The sequence below is a fragment of the Mercenaria mercenaria genome, chromosome 11, assembly GCF_021730395.1.
Source record: "Mercenaria mercenaria strain notata chromosome 11, MADL_Memer_1, whole genome shotgun sequence".
NCBI classification, from domain to species: domain Eukaryota; kingdom Metazoa; phylum Mollusca; class Bivalvia; order Venerida; family Veneridae; genus Mercenaria; species Mercenaria mercenaria.
The window spans coordinates 19,798,803-19,815,590 of NC_069371.1; the positions used below are offsets into that span (position 1 = coordinate 19,798,803).

Here is a 16,788-nt window from a genome sequence, read left to right on the forward strand (position 1 = left end):
ACTCTAACTGTTGAAAGTAAAACTTTTCTAATTATATAATTTTGTATTTCCTCTATTTACATAGCTGATCTATTTTTCTTTGACATAAAATTAAAAGCAATATGAAACTTTAGGTGGACACTGTCAATTTTTACAATTTCAAGTCATTCAAGTTGCATAACTCAAGTGGCTTGGAGTATCTAGCTGGTAAACAAATCTGGCAGAGATATCATGCCCATAACATAGTGACCAAGTTTAGTGAACATTGTATAAGAACTATTAAAGTTAAGAGAAATGGAGACTCTTAATATATGCAAGTTTTATCACTTCAAAGGCAACTGGGAAAGTCTGGATGGTTATCAAACCTGGGCAAGAAATTATGCCCCTAAACCATTGTGATCCAGTTTTTTGAACAATAGATAAAAACTGCTCCTGTTACAGAGTGGCCACTGTCAATTTTGGCAATTTGAAGTAATTCACAACTTTGAGTAATTCAAGGGCCATAACTGCACACAGATCTACAGTATTTGAAGTTGGTAGAGATATATGCCAATAACCTTTGTGACATGTTTGGTGAAAACTGGGTAAGAACTACTTATAATTCTGGAAGCACACACTGTCTCAATTTTTGAAATTTTTAGTCATTCCAAGCGCTATAACTCAAGATCCACTGAAACAAACTGGATGATTTTCAAACTTGGCCAAGATATTATGGCAATAAACATTGTGATCAAGTCTGGTAACAATGGATAAGAAACTCATCAAGTTAGAGAGGACAACTTCTGTGTAGGCCACTCCCTGACCCAGGTAATCATAAAATACGCTCTGTTTCACCATTTTATTAAAATAGATTTCCATTTAAATCATTGCATCAGTTAAACAAGATTTACACACAAGATGTTTTCTCTAACATTCTCTGCACAGAGAGTTTAAACAGTGCTCCTGACATTTCTAAAGGCATACTCCCTCCGCAGTTTCTCAGACAATCTTCTGAATTTCCTCAAGGAATTCCCTACATTTTCTCAAATAATTTTCCACAAAACTGTGCAGAGATGGTCCAAGTACTCAGACAAAAACCACACCTGCGGACTTTTGCATTAAGAAAAAGTTCCCTTCTTTTTCACATTTTATCACTCAAAAACTCACATTTTATCCAACTTAATCATTATGATCATTATCATAATTATTTTGGTAAAAAATGTAGGTTTTTTTTCTGCATTTCTTTTTTTATAATAATCATAATAACACTGATAATGCTTGCTCGAAGATAAAGGGTCCATATGATTTTTTTTTCCTGTATGGACTATAAAGTTAATGATTTGGTACCACATCATCCATACTTGGTAAATTATTACATAGAATATGGCTGGGATTAAATCAAACTTATCCAGGGGTCAGCCTTATGTAGATAAGCAACAAACTTCAAACAGGGAAAGAATACATGTTAAAACTTTTTCATTTAAAAAAAAAAAATTGAAGCGTGAGCAAAAAGACCAGAACAGGAGTGGCAAATTTAATGCTCTGTATTGCTCAGGTTGTCCCAAAGCTTGTACATACTGACAAGTACAAAATAGCAATTAACAAAAACGGACAAGCAAGTCAAAATCAGATTTGGCCACCCCTGCAGAAGGTCCTTAGTTGCTCACATGACCTCTGTCTTCAGATCTGAACATCCTTCAAGTGATTCATGATAAGACAGGTTTTTAAAAGGTTTTCTTATTTTAATCTCTCGTGACCCCTAACAGGGATCAAGCTGAACTATAAAAAGAAATTTGAGAGGTCCATACCAGGATGCTAAAGGCCAAATTTGAAGGAGGTCCAACAAGCAATATGTGAAAAGAAATCATTGACTTTTAATGAAAGTTATTTATCTATTTTCAGCTCTGGCATTCCCTGTGAGAAGTGAAAGCTGAACCAGAAGAAAGTCTATGCAATGATTCTACAAACCAAGTTTGGTGAAGACTCTGCGAAAGGTTCACAAGAAGTTACTTTAAGACTTTTTTCTTCTATTTTTACCTCTGGCAGCCACTGAAAGGGGTCAACTAAACCATTTGATAAAGTTTTAGAGAGGTGCAGTCAAGAATGCTACAGACCAAGCTTGGTGTAAATCTGACCAGTAGTTTCAGGGAAGGAAGTGTTTCAGTAAAATGTTGATACAGGAGGACAGATGATGGATAACAAGTCACTCTGAACATTGGTTAAGACTAGCTAAATTTAAAACCGTATTTAAAAAATTTAGTAATTGCTATAAAAGATGTAATGTGAGGTAATATTCTGCAGACCCAGATATCAAATGTGTATACATGGTTCATACAGGCAAGCTCAGGCAAAAATGAAGGACTTTTCAAGGACAGTATAAGCTAGTTTCAAAGACTTCTTTAATATGGGAGAATACTTATATTTTCAAATATGCAGCATTTAATATTCCCTGTACAGCAAAATTCTTGTGAAACACAAGCTGAACAAAGTCACTAAAAGTCTGGGAAAGTGTGTAACAGCTCAAAAGATAATCACCACTTAAAACAGCTCAAAGTTGAACACGCAAGTTTTGTTTTCAATTTTGCATTTAAGACTATCTAATCCTTTGTTAAAGTAGTTAGCAAACATGCCCGCATGGATTTTTTGCTCTTCCTGTGCTTTTCTGCTTCGCAAATGTAGGGCACTTTCACCCATCCCAGCAATGTCAATTTCTTTTCTGCAGGATCAGCAATATCCTTTGGATTTTTCATCACAGTCCCTCCCCTAGGGATAAGTTTTCCCATACTGACAAAACATCAAACAATGTGAAAACAACAGATTTTCACAAAAAAAGAGGGCACAGTTTTTCCACATCTGCACTGGAGGTAACGCTTATCAAATAGTACGAACTTCGTACTCAGCAATTTTTTGTACCCTGAGTAAGGGTCTTTCAAGATACGGAATGCTTGTGTCCTCTGCTGAGCACTCTAAATTGTCGGTCTGCATTGTCTTTCAAAAATTGTCTGATCAACTTTAGGCAGGAATAATTGAAATTCAAGTACTTTTCAAGGATATTCACTGATTCTCAAGTACTTTTCAAGATGAAACTCATTTTCAAGGACTTTTCAAGACACCCCTTCATTTTCAAGCACTTTTCAAGCCTGTGTGAACCCTGTATATAATATGAAGTATGCTCTGTACCACAAAAAAAACACACCAAAAAACATATTGTCTATTGTCTAAGAAGTCTTTTAGTTTCAACTTATTTATGTTAACAAAACTGAGCTCCCCTAATTGCTCTATCAGCACGAAAGTCATAGACAAATCTGAAACAAATACTGACAGGGTCTGCTGTATGGTGTTGTAATATTTTCCTCATTATGAAATAATTTAAACAGAATTTTCTCCCAATGTTCTCAGAGCAAACCACTCCTCAATGGAATATACAAAACCATTATATTCCCACTTTATTCACAACCTGTCTGGAAATTTTAATAAACTTTATGACATTCAAGAATTCATACCACAGGAAATTGTTTGCAGGAATGGATATATTTTGCTGTGATTTTGTTTTATTACTGTCTGGTCGTATTTAATGCATTAAACCTGTATGATATTGTTATAAATAGTTCCAGGTATAGGCGGAATCAATGTACTATTTCTATCTTAACATGTTTTTCAGGTTGATAAATCAATGTTGTTGGCTCACAGTCCAATGCTAAGAAAATTAGAAGTGTCACATACTACAGTAAAACACCACTCGCTCGAGGTCGCAAGGGGATGAGCAAAATGCTCGGGTTATCCATGGTTTCGAGCGACCCAAACATTGACCAACATACGAAGAAAACTAAAGTTTGTTTTACCAACTGTCATTGGGACCGTTTGCAGAGTAAACGGTGATGCGTAATAATAACATACTTGTGACATTTTTCAAAAACAAACGTATTACATACGTTATCTATTGATAGACGTTTCAATATATAATTTGTAAATGGCACATGTGAAGAAACAACTAAGATTTTTTTTTTTATTCATCAACAAGTGCATATCATAATTATTGTCTGAATTTTATGAAACGGCTATATTATTTCCTTCATTTACATGCAAACAATTGCTCATTAAAATACTAAGATCTCATAACTATCTTCTCGATCCCACAGACAAGATGCTTTAAGTAATCAGTAATTGATCGATATTTGATCAATAAAACTTTTCTTTAAGATTTTATCAATAATTATTCTCATCATAAGATCAACTATACCGACAAACAAACATTTAAGATAGTCTGGGAATAGACTACGCAATTTTAACGCAATTTTAACGGTGTGTGAAAATGTTAAATTAACTGACACATTCTGACCGCCGAAGGTGTGAAAAATTTTGACACCTCTGCTCGAGTTAGCCAGAAGTAACAAAGAGTAAATTAATACACAGGGACCAGGTGTCATGCTCGAGCGATCGAGTTATCGATGCTCGACCCAGCCATGGTAATATCACATAGAAAATAGAAGGAAATCGGCCAGGACCACATGAATTGCTCGAGCAAGCCCGGGTGCTCGAGTCATCGATGCTCGAGCGAGCGGTGTTTCACTGTACAGGCATTCGTACCCCGAAGGAAAGTCTTAATTGTTTCAAAAAAGGTTATACTTGTAATGAAGCTGAAAATGTTATAAAATCTCATTAGGAACATTTCTTACATAAAGGTCAGTAGATAACTGGTATAAAAAATATGCTACCGGTTTAGTCAAAATGCAGGTTAGAGTTATTGTTCTTGGCCTACAGAGTCAACTTATGATAAAAAAGTGTGCAAAGTTTTAAAGCTGTAGCTCTTACAGTTTTTGAGAAAAGGTGGACCTAAACAAAAATTTTAACCAAGAAACTCAAATTTTCTAAGTACAAAAACGGCCATAATTCTGACAAAATGCATATCAGAGTTATGGTTCTTGGCCTACACAGTCACGTAATGATGATAAACAATTGTGCAAAGTTTCAAAGTTGTAGCTCATATAGTTTTTGAGAAAAGGTGGACTTATACAAAACTTGTAACCAAGAAACTCAAATTTTCTAAGTACAAAATGGTCCATAATGCTGACAGAATGGTTCTTAGCCTACACAGTCAACAGCTAGAGCTTTTATGGTTTTTGAGAAAAAGTGGACCTAAACAAAAATTTTAACCAACGCCAATGCTGACGATCAAGCGACGACAATACCTCGAAGATTTTTTTCAAAACTCAGACAAACTAAAAATAAAATTGTACAAATAGTGTCATAATTTCTTAACAAATGCTTATCAGAGTTATGGCTCTTGGCCTACATAGTCATCTAATGATGATAAACAGGTGTGCAGAGTTTCAAAGCTATAGTTGTTATAGTTTTTGAGAAAAGGTGGACATAAACAAAAAATTTAACCAGATCAAGTGACAACAATATCTCGTAGATTTTTCCAAGTCAGAAGAGCTAGAAACAGCAGTCTGAGTAATGGGACTTGTTACGCCAAACTCCTTTATGTTTGTTTGTTTGTTTGTTTTGGGTTTAACACCGTTTTTCAACAGTATTTCAGTCATGTAACGGCGGGCAGTTAACCTAACCAGTATTCCTGGATTCTGTACCAGTACAAACCTGTTCTCCGCAAGTAACTGCCAACTTCTCCACATGAATCAGAGGTGGAGGACTAATGATTTCAGACACAATGTCGTTTATCAAATAGTCACGGAGAACATACGCCCCGCCCGAGGATCTAACTCGCGACCCCGAGATCCGTAGACCAACGCTCTTACCTACTGAGCTAAGCGGGCGGGCAAACTCCTTTATGAACCAACAGGTTAATGTAAAAATTCAAATAAAATATCTTTTTTTCAGATCTATTTAAGGAAAACAAACCAAAGCCTGCATATCTAACTAACATCCACAACTTCTTCCTGTGGACTGTGTGCAGTTGTGTAGGCCATTTGAATAAATCTGGGAGGTGTTGAATGTGTTGTTTTTGTATACAATGGCAGATCCTGTGTACATAGGAGCTGAACATCTAAACAGGTTTGAAAGAGGTAAACACCAGGTTGTTTGGTGGAAAATAAGAAGTGGTATTAGGGGTGTGGTATTGGATTCTGTATGTAGAAACACAGGTACCATTTATGGTGAATTTTACAGAAGCTCAGCAATAGTAAGAAACAACTTATTGCCACAATCATACTTCACTGACAGCTAATTACTTTGTGGTATCCCCTAGCCATAATGATGATTAAGAAATACAGTTAAACATTAAACCTTTCTACAAAGTTTAAACACAAACCTCTCACTTATTTAAATAAATTTGCTGCCAGTATATTTAACACCAGGCAATAATTTTCAAATCAAGCAACTCCCAGCAGTCCTAACAAAACAAATAAATAGCACTATAGCTTATGCTATATGACTTCAAGAATATAAGACATATATTATTCAGATGTCAAAAAAAAAAAAAAAGGGAAAATTCCATTTCCCAAATGAACATTAAGGTGGCTTTTAAAGAGACTTGCGATTTATGGAAAAAAAATGTTGTTAAATCAATCCTGGTGACAATTAGAGAGCTTGTGTTGCACTTCTCCGATTTCCTCTCCTTTCATTATGGTTACCATGGTGATGAATGTCGACACACTGAGCAAAAATGCTACTAAAATGTCACCTGTAGGTGTTATTGCACTATTCATTTCACTTTTTTGTGTCTTCACCCAGACATCTATAAAAACAGCCATCATACGGTACTTATCTTCTTCCCTTCAGCTCGGAATCATTGGCAGACATGCCGATACTGTGTTTTAGGGAAGACTGATATTAACTGTGTATGTTTATGAGCCAAATAAAGAATTTCTGGACACATTTACATATATGGTCAACAAAACAGTGGAACACAACATTTATATTTTAATATGTCAATTCAATTCAAGTAACCGTTTAACATACAAATCTGTTCACTTGCTTCCAAAAGTCTGACCAAAACTGTTTTTCACAAAACTACTATCATTTGGGGTTATTTGTAAGCAAGTACTCACATCAGTGGATGAACTGCCAATATTCTGTGTTGAAGTGAAACATTTCTGCATTAATTTCGCTTTAGAACCTGGTCAGATTACCTATATACCCATGTCATGTGGAAGTTCATATCCATGACTTCCATTTACGATTTTCTCTAAATCTGGAATTTTAAATGGAGACCCGGTTGTATAAATGTGGGCTTGTTATCTCAAAAAGATACCATGTTATCTCATTAAGTTTTTTGCCAACATGTATTTCGTAATTAATTGTTTTCAAAATATGTTAAGGCAGCAGATTCTTAAATGCTGTACATAAAAAGGAGGCTGACCTTGCGTGACCTTGATCTTTGGAGGGTTGGACCAAAGTCTTGAGTGTGGTGTTTGTCATGCTGAAGTGAAGTTTTACAAATTTACCTTTGGATTAGCGCTACTGGCATGAAATAGGACCAAGGGTATGAAAAAGGAACCAGGGCAAGAAATAGGACCAAGGACTTGAAAAAGGAACCAGGGCAAGAAATAGGACCAAGGGCAAGAAAAAGGACCCAGGGTAGGTGTTCAAGGATGTTGTACTATTACTCACCTACTCTTAATGGAATTTTTTTAAATTTGAAGATGCCTTACAGTTGCAGCATGGGCTAGGGTCTTATTATGTAATACTTCATCAGGACATGGAGAGTATGTTCACCACCTATCATTTGAAGTCCTTCAGCAACATAACAGCGACCCTATTCAGAACCCTGAGCTCTATATGCCCGATACCTCTGATGTTTTAAAATAATCATAATAATGTCTTTGGTATATCAATTTTCAAAATGGAAAATATATTCATACAGGTCAAACATTTTTCTGTAATACAACTTGCATTCAATTACATGTACATATTGCAAGTATAGTTTTCTAGAACAAAGTTAAACTAGAATATTGATGCCCAATGCTTGAATGAGTTAAAAATTTCAGCCAATTTATTTAGTAAATGCTCCTTACAAGTAAGTTACAGCATTAACAAAATCAAGACAGGACATTTGACCCCTCAGTTTAACCTTAAAGGTCCAATACTAAGGAAAGTGAACATTTTAATTTCTTTTAAAAAGCACATTAACTATTTCATTTTATTGGAAAATGAAAGTTGGTATGTAGAAATTCGAAATAAATCGCAGTATATGTACAATTATTTTTCTATGAAGTATGAAGAAAGTTAAAAAGACCTGGGGGGTCATTCTGTCGATTCATTGAAATTTCAACATAATACACATACATTTCTTTGAGTTCCAAAGACCTTCTGTAAATTTTGACCTGCCAATCTTCATTATTTAGTGTCTTGCAGAAGTCTATGCACTGGCTATGAAAAAAATTGCCAACTCACTTTCCCTTAGTAATGGACCTTTAACCTTTGTGCCCAGTGGAAATACTGTGTTTCATTGTGGTAATTAGGGTAATTAATTTCTTGCCAAATGGAATGCTTGTCAAAGTAATGGCCTAGACTAGATCTTATATGACCTGTGACCCCAGTGTGACCATGACCTTTAGGTCCATTTTTCTTGCATTCTCTTTAGCATCATTGCAACATTTTCAAAGATATCGTAAATAGAAAATCTGTCACACACAAAGACTTCATATTATGACATCAATATGCCTGCTTGTATTTCATAAGCTAGGTAGGCAAGAAAAACACCAATGTACAGTAGCAATATATTACAGATGCCAACACCCATTTACAGTAGCGGCAGTATATTACAGATGCCAACACCCACTTACAGTAGCGGCAGTATATTACAGATGCCAACACCCATTTACAGTAGCAGTATATTACAGATGCCAACACCCATTTACAGTAGCAATATATTACAGATGCCAACACCCATTTACAGTAGCAATATATTACAGATGCCAACACCCATTTACAGTAGCAGTATATTACTGATGCCAACACCCATTTACAGTAGCAATATATTACAGATGCCAACACCAACTTACAGTTCAGCGATATATTACAGATGCCAACACCCATTTACAGTAGCGGCAGTATATTACAGATGCCAACACCCATTTACAGTAGCGGCAGTATATTACAGATGCCAACACCCATTTACAGTAGCAGCAGTGTATTAAAGATACCAACACCCATTTACAGTACAGCAATATATTACAGGTGCCAACACCCATTTACAGTAGCAGCAGTATATTACAGATGCCAACACCCATTTACAGTAGTAGCAGTATATTACAGATGCCAACACCCATTTACAGTACAGCAATATATTACAGATGCCAACACCCATTTACAGTAGCAATATATTACAGATGCCAACACCCATTTACAGTAGCAGCAATATATTACAGATGCCAACACCCATTTACAGTAGTGGCAGTATATTACAGATGCCAACACCCATTTACAGTAGCAGCAGTATATTACAGATGCCAACACCCATTTACAGTACAGCAGTATATACAGATGCACACCATTACAGTACAGCATATATACAGTGCCACACCATTTACAGTAGCAGCAGTATATTACAGATACCAACACCCATTTACAGTAGCAGCAGTATATTACAGATGCCAACACCCATTTACAGTAGCAGCAGTATACTACAGATGCCAACACCCATTTACAGTACAGCAGTATATTACAGATGCCAACACCCATTTACAGTAGCGGCAGTATATTACAGATGCCAACACCCATTTACAGTAGCGGCAGTATATCACAGATGCCAACACCCATTTACAGTACAGCAGTATATTACAGATGCCAACACCCATTTACAGAAGCAGCAGTATATTACAGATGCCAACACCCATTTACAGTAGCAGCAGTATATTACTGATGCCAACACCCATTTACAGTACAGCAATATTTATTACAGATGCCAACACCCATTTACACTACAGTGATATATATATATATATTACAGATACCAACACCCATTTACAGTAGTAGCAGTATATTACAGATACCAACACCCATTTACAGTAGTAGCAGTATATCACAGATGCCAACACCCATTTACAGTACAGCACTATTTATTACAGATGCCAACACCCATTTATGGTAGCAACAGTATATTACAGATGCCAACACCCATTTACAGCTGTAGCAGTATATTACAGATGCCAACACCCATTTACAGCACAGCAGTATATTACAAATATTATCATTATTTGTTCTATAAAGCTTGTGTGTCAACTTAAAAGTTTCACACAAATCCTGGTTCTTTTCCCTCTGCTCTAAGCCAGGTAAAGTAATTGTATTGTTCGTTCTTTACGCTAAGCCAGAACGTCCAAACTAGAGGCCATGATCAGAAACTTGAAAAGAAACATAGTCTCAGCGCCGTTCTTGAGCAGTTTCAAGAAGAAATTGAGATCCACACCAGATGGCGAAGTGGATAATCCGGAGAAGTAAAGAAAAGTAAGTATCAACACCTATTATTTAAAGTTGTGACAATATATTACTGACATCCACACCCATTTACAGCAGTAACCATCATATATATGACAATCACATCTAGGGAGTTTTAACTTCGTATCTTAGAGAGATTCTGATTTTTTTTGTACCATAACAGAATTAACTAGATCTTAAATTGATGTAATTTAGTAAGGATGCTTGAACCACTGTCTGATCAAATCACAGCATCTGCATATATTACACTAATGAAACGGACCTATTTTACCAAAAGTTGAAAAAAGTCACAATTTGTTAAAGATTTTATCATAAATCAAGAAGGCTAGAAAAAACAACAATAAATATAGAACCCTGGTCAGTTCTCAAAGACAAACCATCATAATAAATTATCATTACAGAAAACAGTGTTAAACTTCGCTTTTTTACTCTTAAACTCAAGATTGCTTTTAGTTAATGTCTCCCCCATCTTGCTTCATTTAAACAGAAAGGTAAATCAATATGCAATATCCAGGAACAGAAATGACCAAGATTATATAACGAAAGACTTATACAACATTAAACAACAAGAGCTCATAGAACACGAAATGCCCCCCTTGATGTATTCAGTAATTGCACAAGGAACAGAAATTATTTGGTCACTGTACACAAAACTTCTACTGTACTGGGTAAACGTGACCTTGACCTTTGACCTACTGACTCTAAAATAAACAGGGGTCATCTGCTGGTCATGATCAACCTCCCTATTAAGATTTGTGATCCTAAGCCCAAGTGTTCTTGTTATCGTCCGGAAATGGTTTAACTGTTTCCAGTCACTGTGACCTTGACTTTTGGCCTACTGACCTCAAAATCAATAACAGTCATCTGCTGGTCATGACCAACCTCCACATCAACTTTCATAACCCTAGGCCTAAGTAATCTTGAGTTATCATCTGGAAACCGTTTAACTGTTCCGGGTCACTGTGACCTTAACTTTTGACCTACTGACCTAAACATCAATAGGGGTCATCTGCTGATTATGATCAACCTCCCTGTCAATTTCCACGATCCTCGGCCCAAGCATTCTCAAGTTATCATCCGGAAACCGTTTAAGTGTTCCGGGTCATTATGGCCTTGACCTTTAACCTATTGATCTCAAAATCGATAGGGGTCATCTGTTGGTCATAACCAACCTTCCTGTCAATTTTCATGATCCTAGACTTAAGCATTCTTGAGTTATCATCCGGAAACTGTTTAACTGTTCTGGGTCACTGTTACCTTGACCTTTGACCTACTAATTTCAAAATCAATAGGGGTCATCTGCTGGTTATGACCAATCTCCCTATCATGATCCTAGGCCCAAGGGTTCTTGAGTTATCATCCGGAAACGGATTGGTCTACATACTAATCGACTGACATCTGCAAAACAACATACCCCTCCTAAAAATATGTTCCCTCAATCTAACTGACTGTCCTACAATTTCTTTTTCTTATATTTATGAACTGACAATAAGACCCGTAGCTCACTTATCAGATGTGGTTAACAAATAGTAATTCTAATATTTTGTAATAATATTACCTCCCTTTATTAAATTTTTGCTAGTCTAAATATATCAGGCTATTAATCTAAAATAGAAATTACTAAATTTAATGATCTAATTATAGACCAGCAGTAGCAGAACAGACATTTAGGTGGCAATAACTTCACAAAAATGCATTTGAACCAACGATATGCATAACAAACCATGCTGTTGAGCATTCCTATAAAGTTTGGTTTAAAACAAACCAATAGCTTCAGAGGAAAATTGACTGACAGACAGACAGATGGACAAGACAAAATAAATACAGTCGAGACTGTTTTAAGAGACCGAGTTTGGGAAGCAGCGAAAAAGGTCACATATGACAGGGAGTCTCTTAAAACAGTCTCACTTAACAGGATGACGCTGGTTTCATATATTTTTCCAATTAAAGTATATGAATATCGGATACTTCAATACTGGCCTCTTTTAAGGTAGGAGTGGAAAATGATTAAATACTATTTCTTTAATTGCATATTGATAAAATATAAATTTCAAATAATTTGCATCATTCGTATGACGTTGATAAAACAAATTTAAGCTCATGATCTGGCAAGAAAATAAAGGGAAGCAGTAAAATATAAATGTTCCATTTGAACTACTTACACACTGAGGTTTATGACATTTATATTTTTGTGTACTAATTATTCATTGTCATTTATTCGATTATTGACTGCATCTTTAATCTGTGTTTACTTCGTCGTTTCCTGTTAAATACCGCCATATTTTTGTTTCACCAGGAATAAAGTTAATTTATGCACCGACTCCGAATTCTTCAGCGACTTTATACGCTGGTTTTCCCTAATCGAACAATTCAAGTGCCTTAACACGCTGTTCTAATGTCAAAACAGTTCTTTTTTATGCTTTTCATCAGCCATTTTTTGTAAACAAATAAGTTCCCGTCTCAAACAACTTCACGCGAGATAAAGAACGGTAACTCTGTCGTGTAAAATCTTGCGAGGGGGCATCTCAAAGTCGCTGAAAACGGTCTAAATATCGATTCGGGAGCCTGATTTCACAGTCGCTTGTCGCGTAAGGCAGGGGGTTGCTTAATTCAGACTCTTTTCATAGTAAATTGCCTCCGGAGCATAAAATAGGGTCGCATATGACAGCGAGTCGCTAAATTCAGGGGGTTGTTAAGGCAGTCTCGACTGTACATCTCCCAACATATGGGGAGACATAACTCTCTAAACAAAAGGGCATGATGGCCCTATATATCGCTCACCAGAGTTGATCTCGCCTACTGACCTAGTTTTTGACCCTACATGACCCAGTTTCGACTTTGGCCTAGAGATCATCAAGACTTACATTCTGACCAAGTTTCATAAAGATTGGGTCAACAAATGTGGCCTGCAGAGTGTTCACAAGCTTTTCTTTTGATCTGGCCTACTGACCAAGTTTTTGACCCCACATGACCGAGTTTCAAACTTGACCTAGAGATCATCAAGACAAACATTCTGATCAAGTTTCATAAAGATCGGGTCACAAATGTGGCCTCTAGAGTGTTCATAAGCTTTTCCTTTGATCTGGCCTACTGACCTAGTTTTTGACACCAAATGACCCAGTTCTGACCAAGTTTCATAAAGATTGGGTCACAAATCTAATCTTCTGTAAAGAATGTCTTTTCCAATATCAGCCATTTTTAAGTCCTTAAGAATATGTTGTTTTTTTTTTTTGTTTTGCTTTGGGTTCTCTGTTTTTCCACAGTATCTAAGTTGTGTATCTTCAGGCAGCAAATCTGAAACCAGTACTTACCTGTTCTCCATAAGTAATTGCCAACTTCTCCCCATATATCAGAGGCAGCGGATGAAAGATATCCAATACAGTGTCCAATTATCACAGGAAACATACAACTCACACGGGAAACATACACCTCACTCGGAGCACATACACCTCACTCGGAGCACATACACCTCACTCGGAGCACATACACCTCACTCGGAGCACATACACCTCACTCGGACCACATACACCTCACTCGGGCCACATACACCTCACTCGGAGCACATACACCTCACTCGGAGCACATACACCTCACTCGGACCACATACACCTCACTCGGACCACATACACCTCACTCGGACCACATACATCTCACTCGGACCACATACACCTCACTCGGAGCACATACACCTCACTCGGACCACATACACCTCACTCGGAGCACATACACCTCACTCGGAGCACATACACCTCACTCGGACCACATACACCTCACTCGGACCACATACACCTCACTCGGAGCACATACACCTCACTCGGAGCACATACACCTCATTCGGAGAACATAAACCTCATCATTTATAGATCTGCACTCTCCCTATTAAGGTAAGTCTGTGCATGCACAGTCCTTAGTATTTACTGATTTATTTTAGCTTGATCAGGATGGAACTTTAAAGCTTATTTGAACCACTGTCGAGTCTGCTTCCTGGAAAAACCAGTACTGGTGTCATAATGAGAAGTTGTGGTCGTGGCCCCAGTGGGGCTCAACCCTTTGACCCCCAGGCTGAGCCCTCAGGGTAACATTAAATTATTTTAGCATGCACTAGATCTTAAAATTTAAAACAAGAGGGCCATGAAGGTCCTGTATCGCACACCTGACCTTTTGACCTTAAGATCATCAAGATTAACATTCTGACCAAGTTTCATTAAGATATGGTCATAAATGTGGCCTCTAAAGTGTTAACTAGCTTTTCCTTTGATCTGACCCGGTGACCTAGCTTTTGACCACACATGACCCAGATTCAAACTTGACCTAAAGATCATCAAGATTAACATTCTAAGTTTCATGAAGATACAGTCATAAATGTGGCCTCCGAGTGTTAACAAGCTTTTCCTTTGATTTGACCTAGTGACCTAGTTTTTGACCCCACCTGACCCAGATTTAAACTTGACCTATAGACCATAAAGATTAACATTCTGACCAAGTTTCATTAAGATATGGTCATAAATGTGACCTCTAAGAGTGTTAACTAGCTTTTCCTTTGATTTCAGCTGGTGACCTAGTTTTTGGCCCTACATGACCTAGATTCAAACTGGACCCTGAGATCATAAAGATTAACATTCTGACCAAGTTTCATGAAGATACAGTCATAAATGTGTTCTCTACAGTGTCAACAAGTTTTTCCTTTGATTTGACCTGGTGACCTAGTTTTTGACCCCAGATGACCCGATATCAAACTCGTCCAAAATTTTATTGAGGGTAACATTCTGATAAAGTTTCATTAAGATTGGGCCAAAATTGTGACCTCTAGAGTGTTAACAAGCTTTTCATTTGATTTGACCTGGTGACCTAGTTTTTGACCCCAGATGACCCAATATCAAACTCGTCCAAGATTTTATTGAGTGTAACATTCTGACCAAGTTTCATTAAGATTGGGCCAAAATTGTGATCTCTAGTGTTAACAAGCTTTTCCTTTGATTTGACCTGGTGACCTAGTTTCTGACCCCAGATGACCCAATATCTAACTCGTCCAAGATTTTATTGAGGGTAACATTCCAACCAAGTTTCATTAAGATTGGGCTAAAATTGTGAAATCTTAGAGTGTTAACAAACTTTTCTTTCGATCTGACCTGGTGACCTAGTTTTTGACCCCAGATGACCCAATATCGAACTCGTCCAAGATTTTATTGAGGGTAACATTCTGACCAAGTTTCATAAAGATTAGGCCAAAATTGTGCCCTCTAGAGTGTTAACAGTCAAATTGTTGATGACGGACGGCCACGGACACAGGGTGATCACAAAAGCTCACCTTTGAGCACTTTGTGCTCAGGTGAGCTAAAAAGGGGCAAAAACTTGAATTAAGCTAGAGTTATGGTTCTTGGACACCAAGCAGTCTAAGTGAAATGATCAACTATACCAAATAACACTGTTTGCTCCAGACAAGGAAGTGGGACAAGCACAAATAGGATGAAGAGACAGAAAATTTATTTATTTGGGTTTTACGGCACACCAACACAGTATAGGTTATATGGCACCAAACAGGACCACAAAGTTCTAACAGGAGTGAATCAAAGATCTATCCTAATATAGCTGTATTGTTGAAACATTCTTTAGAACAGCAGGCACAGTGTGCTGAAAGCAACACTTCATATTTAAATACTTACTCCAAAGATTCAGTCTAAGACAGTTCTTCTAGTATTCTATAATGTAAATGTACCTTGTATTTGGCCACCTTGCAAGTGTTACACTCCAAGATCTAAGATTATAAAGCTTAGTCTGATGATCAAGCGTTCACATTGATTGTTGCTTAACTGACTAATAGCAAAGTTGCAGTCTTAGTTTCATAACCTTTGAGCCTGGCCTTTGTATGTTGTCCCCTTCTTTGTTATTATTTGCAATTTCCTTGAATTATAGAAATATACGACTCACAGTCAAAATTAAGACCCCGGACTACCAGTTCTCTGATGTAAAGTGGAGTAAATACTGTGCAGTATGTGTAACAACATCTAACTTACCACATTTCCTATGCCAGACTTGATAAACTTGAGACCTGTTGCTTTTTCCAACTCTGTCTGGTGTTCACCTGAAAATATATGCAACATTCCTTATTTAGTTAGAGGAACTAAAACCATTTCATTTAAAGAGACAAATAAAATTTTATTAATGATCTTAATATACCATATATGTAGTAATTTCTGCAATCGTAAATTTCTACATTTTTTACCTCCAAATTGTGTTTTTCTGTAAGTAAGACTTAAGTTCTTCCCTGTCTGCTATTCTGGAAATACCATATGATAACCTGATAGGTCTAATATCATTTTTGTCAACAACTTGTGATGACAACTCTATGTGAACATTTGTACTGCTACATTCAAACCACTATGATATACTGTGAAATCATTAATATTCGTGGGAACTAATTTTCGTGGATTTCGT

General features: G+C 36.8%; 1 protein-coding gene across 3 annotated transcripts in view; it reads right to left on the reverse strand.

Moving 5' to 3' along the window:
- The window catches only part of LOC123531512 (receptor-type tyrosine-protein phosphatase N2-like), a 297,876-nt gene that overhangs the window by 114,024 nt on the left and 167,064 nt on the right, over positions 1-16,788 (reverse strand). For all 3 annotated transcript variants that reach the window (XM_045312552.2, XM_045312553.2, XM_045312551.2), the window contains one exon: positions 16,368-16,435. In XM_045312552.2, the coding sequence (XP_045168487.2) occupies positions 16,368-16,435 (68 nt within the window). The remainder of the gene's footprint in view (positions 1-16,367; positions 16,436-16,788) is intronic.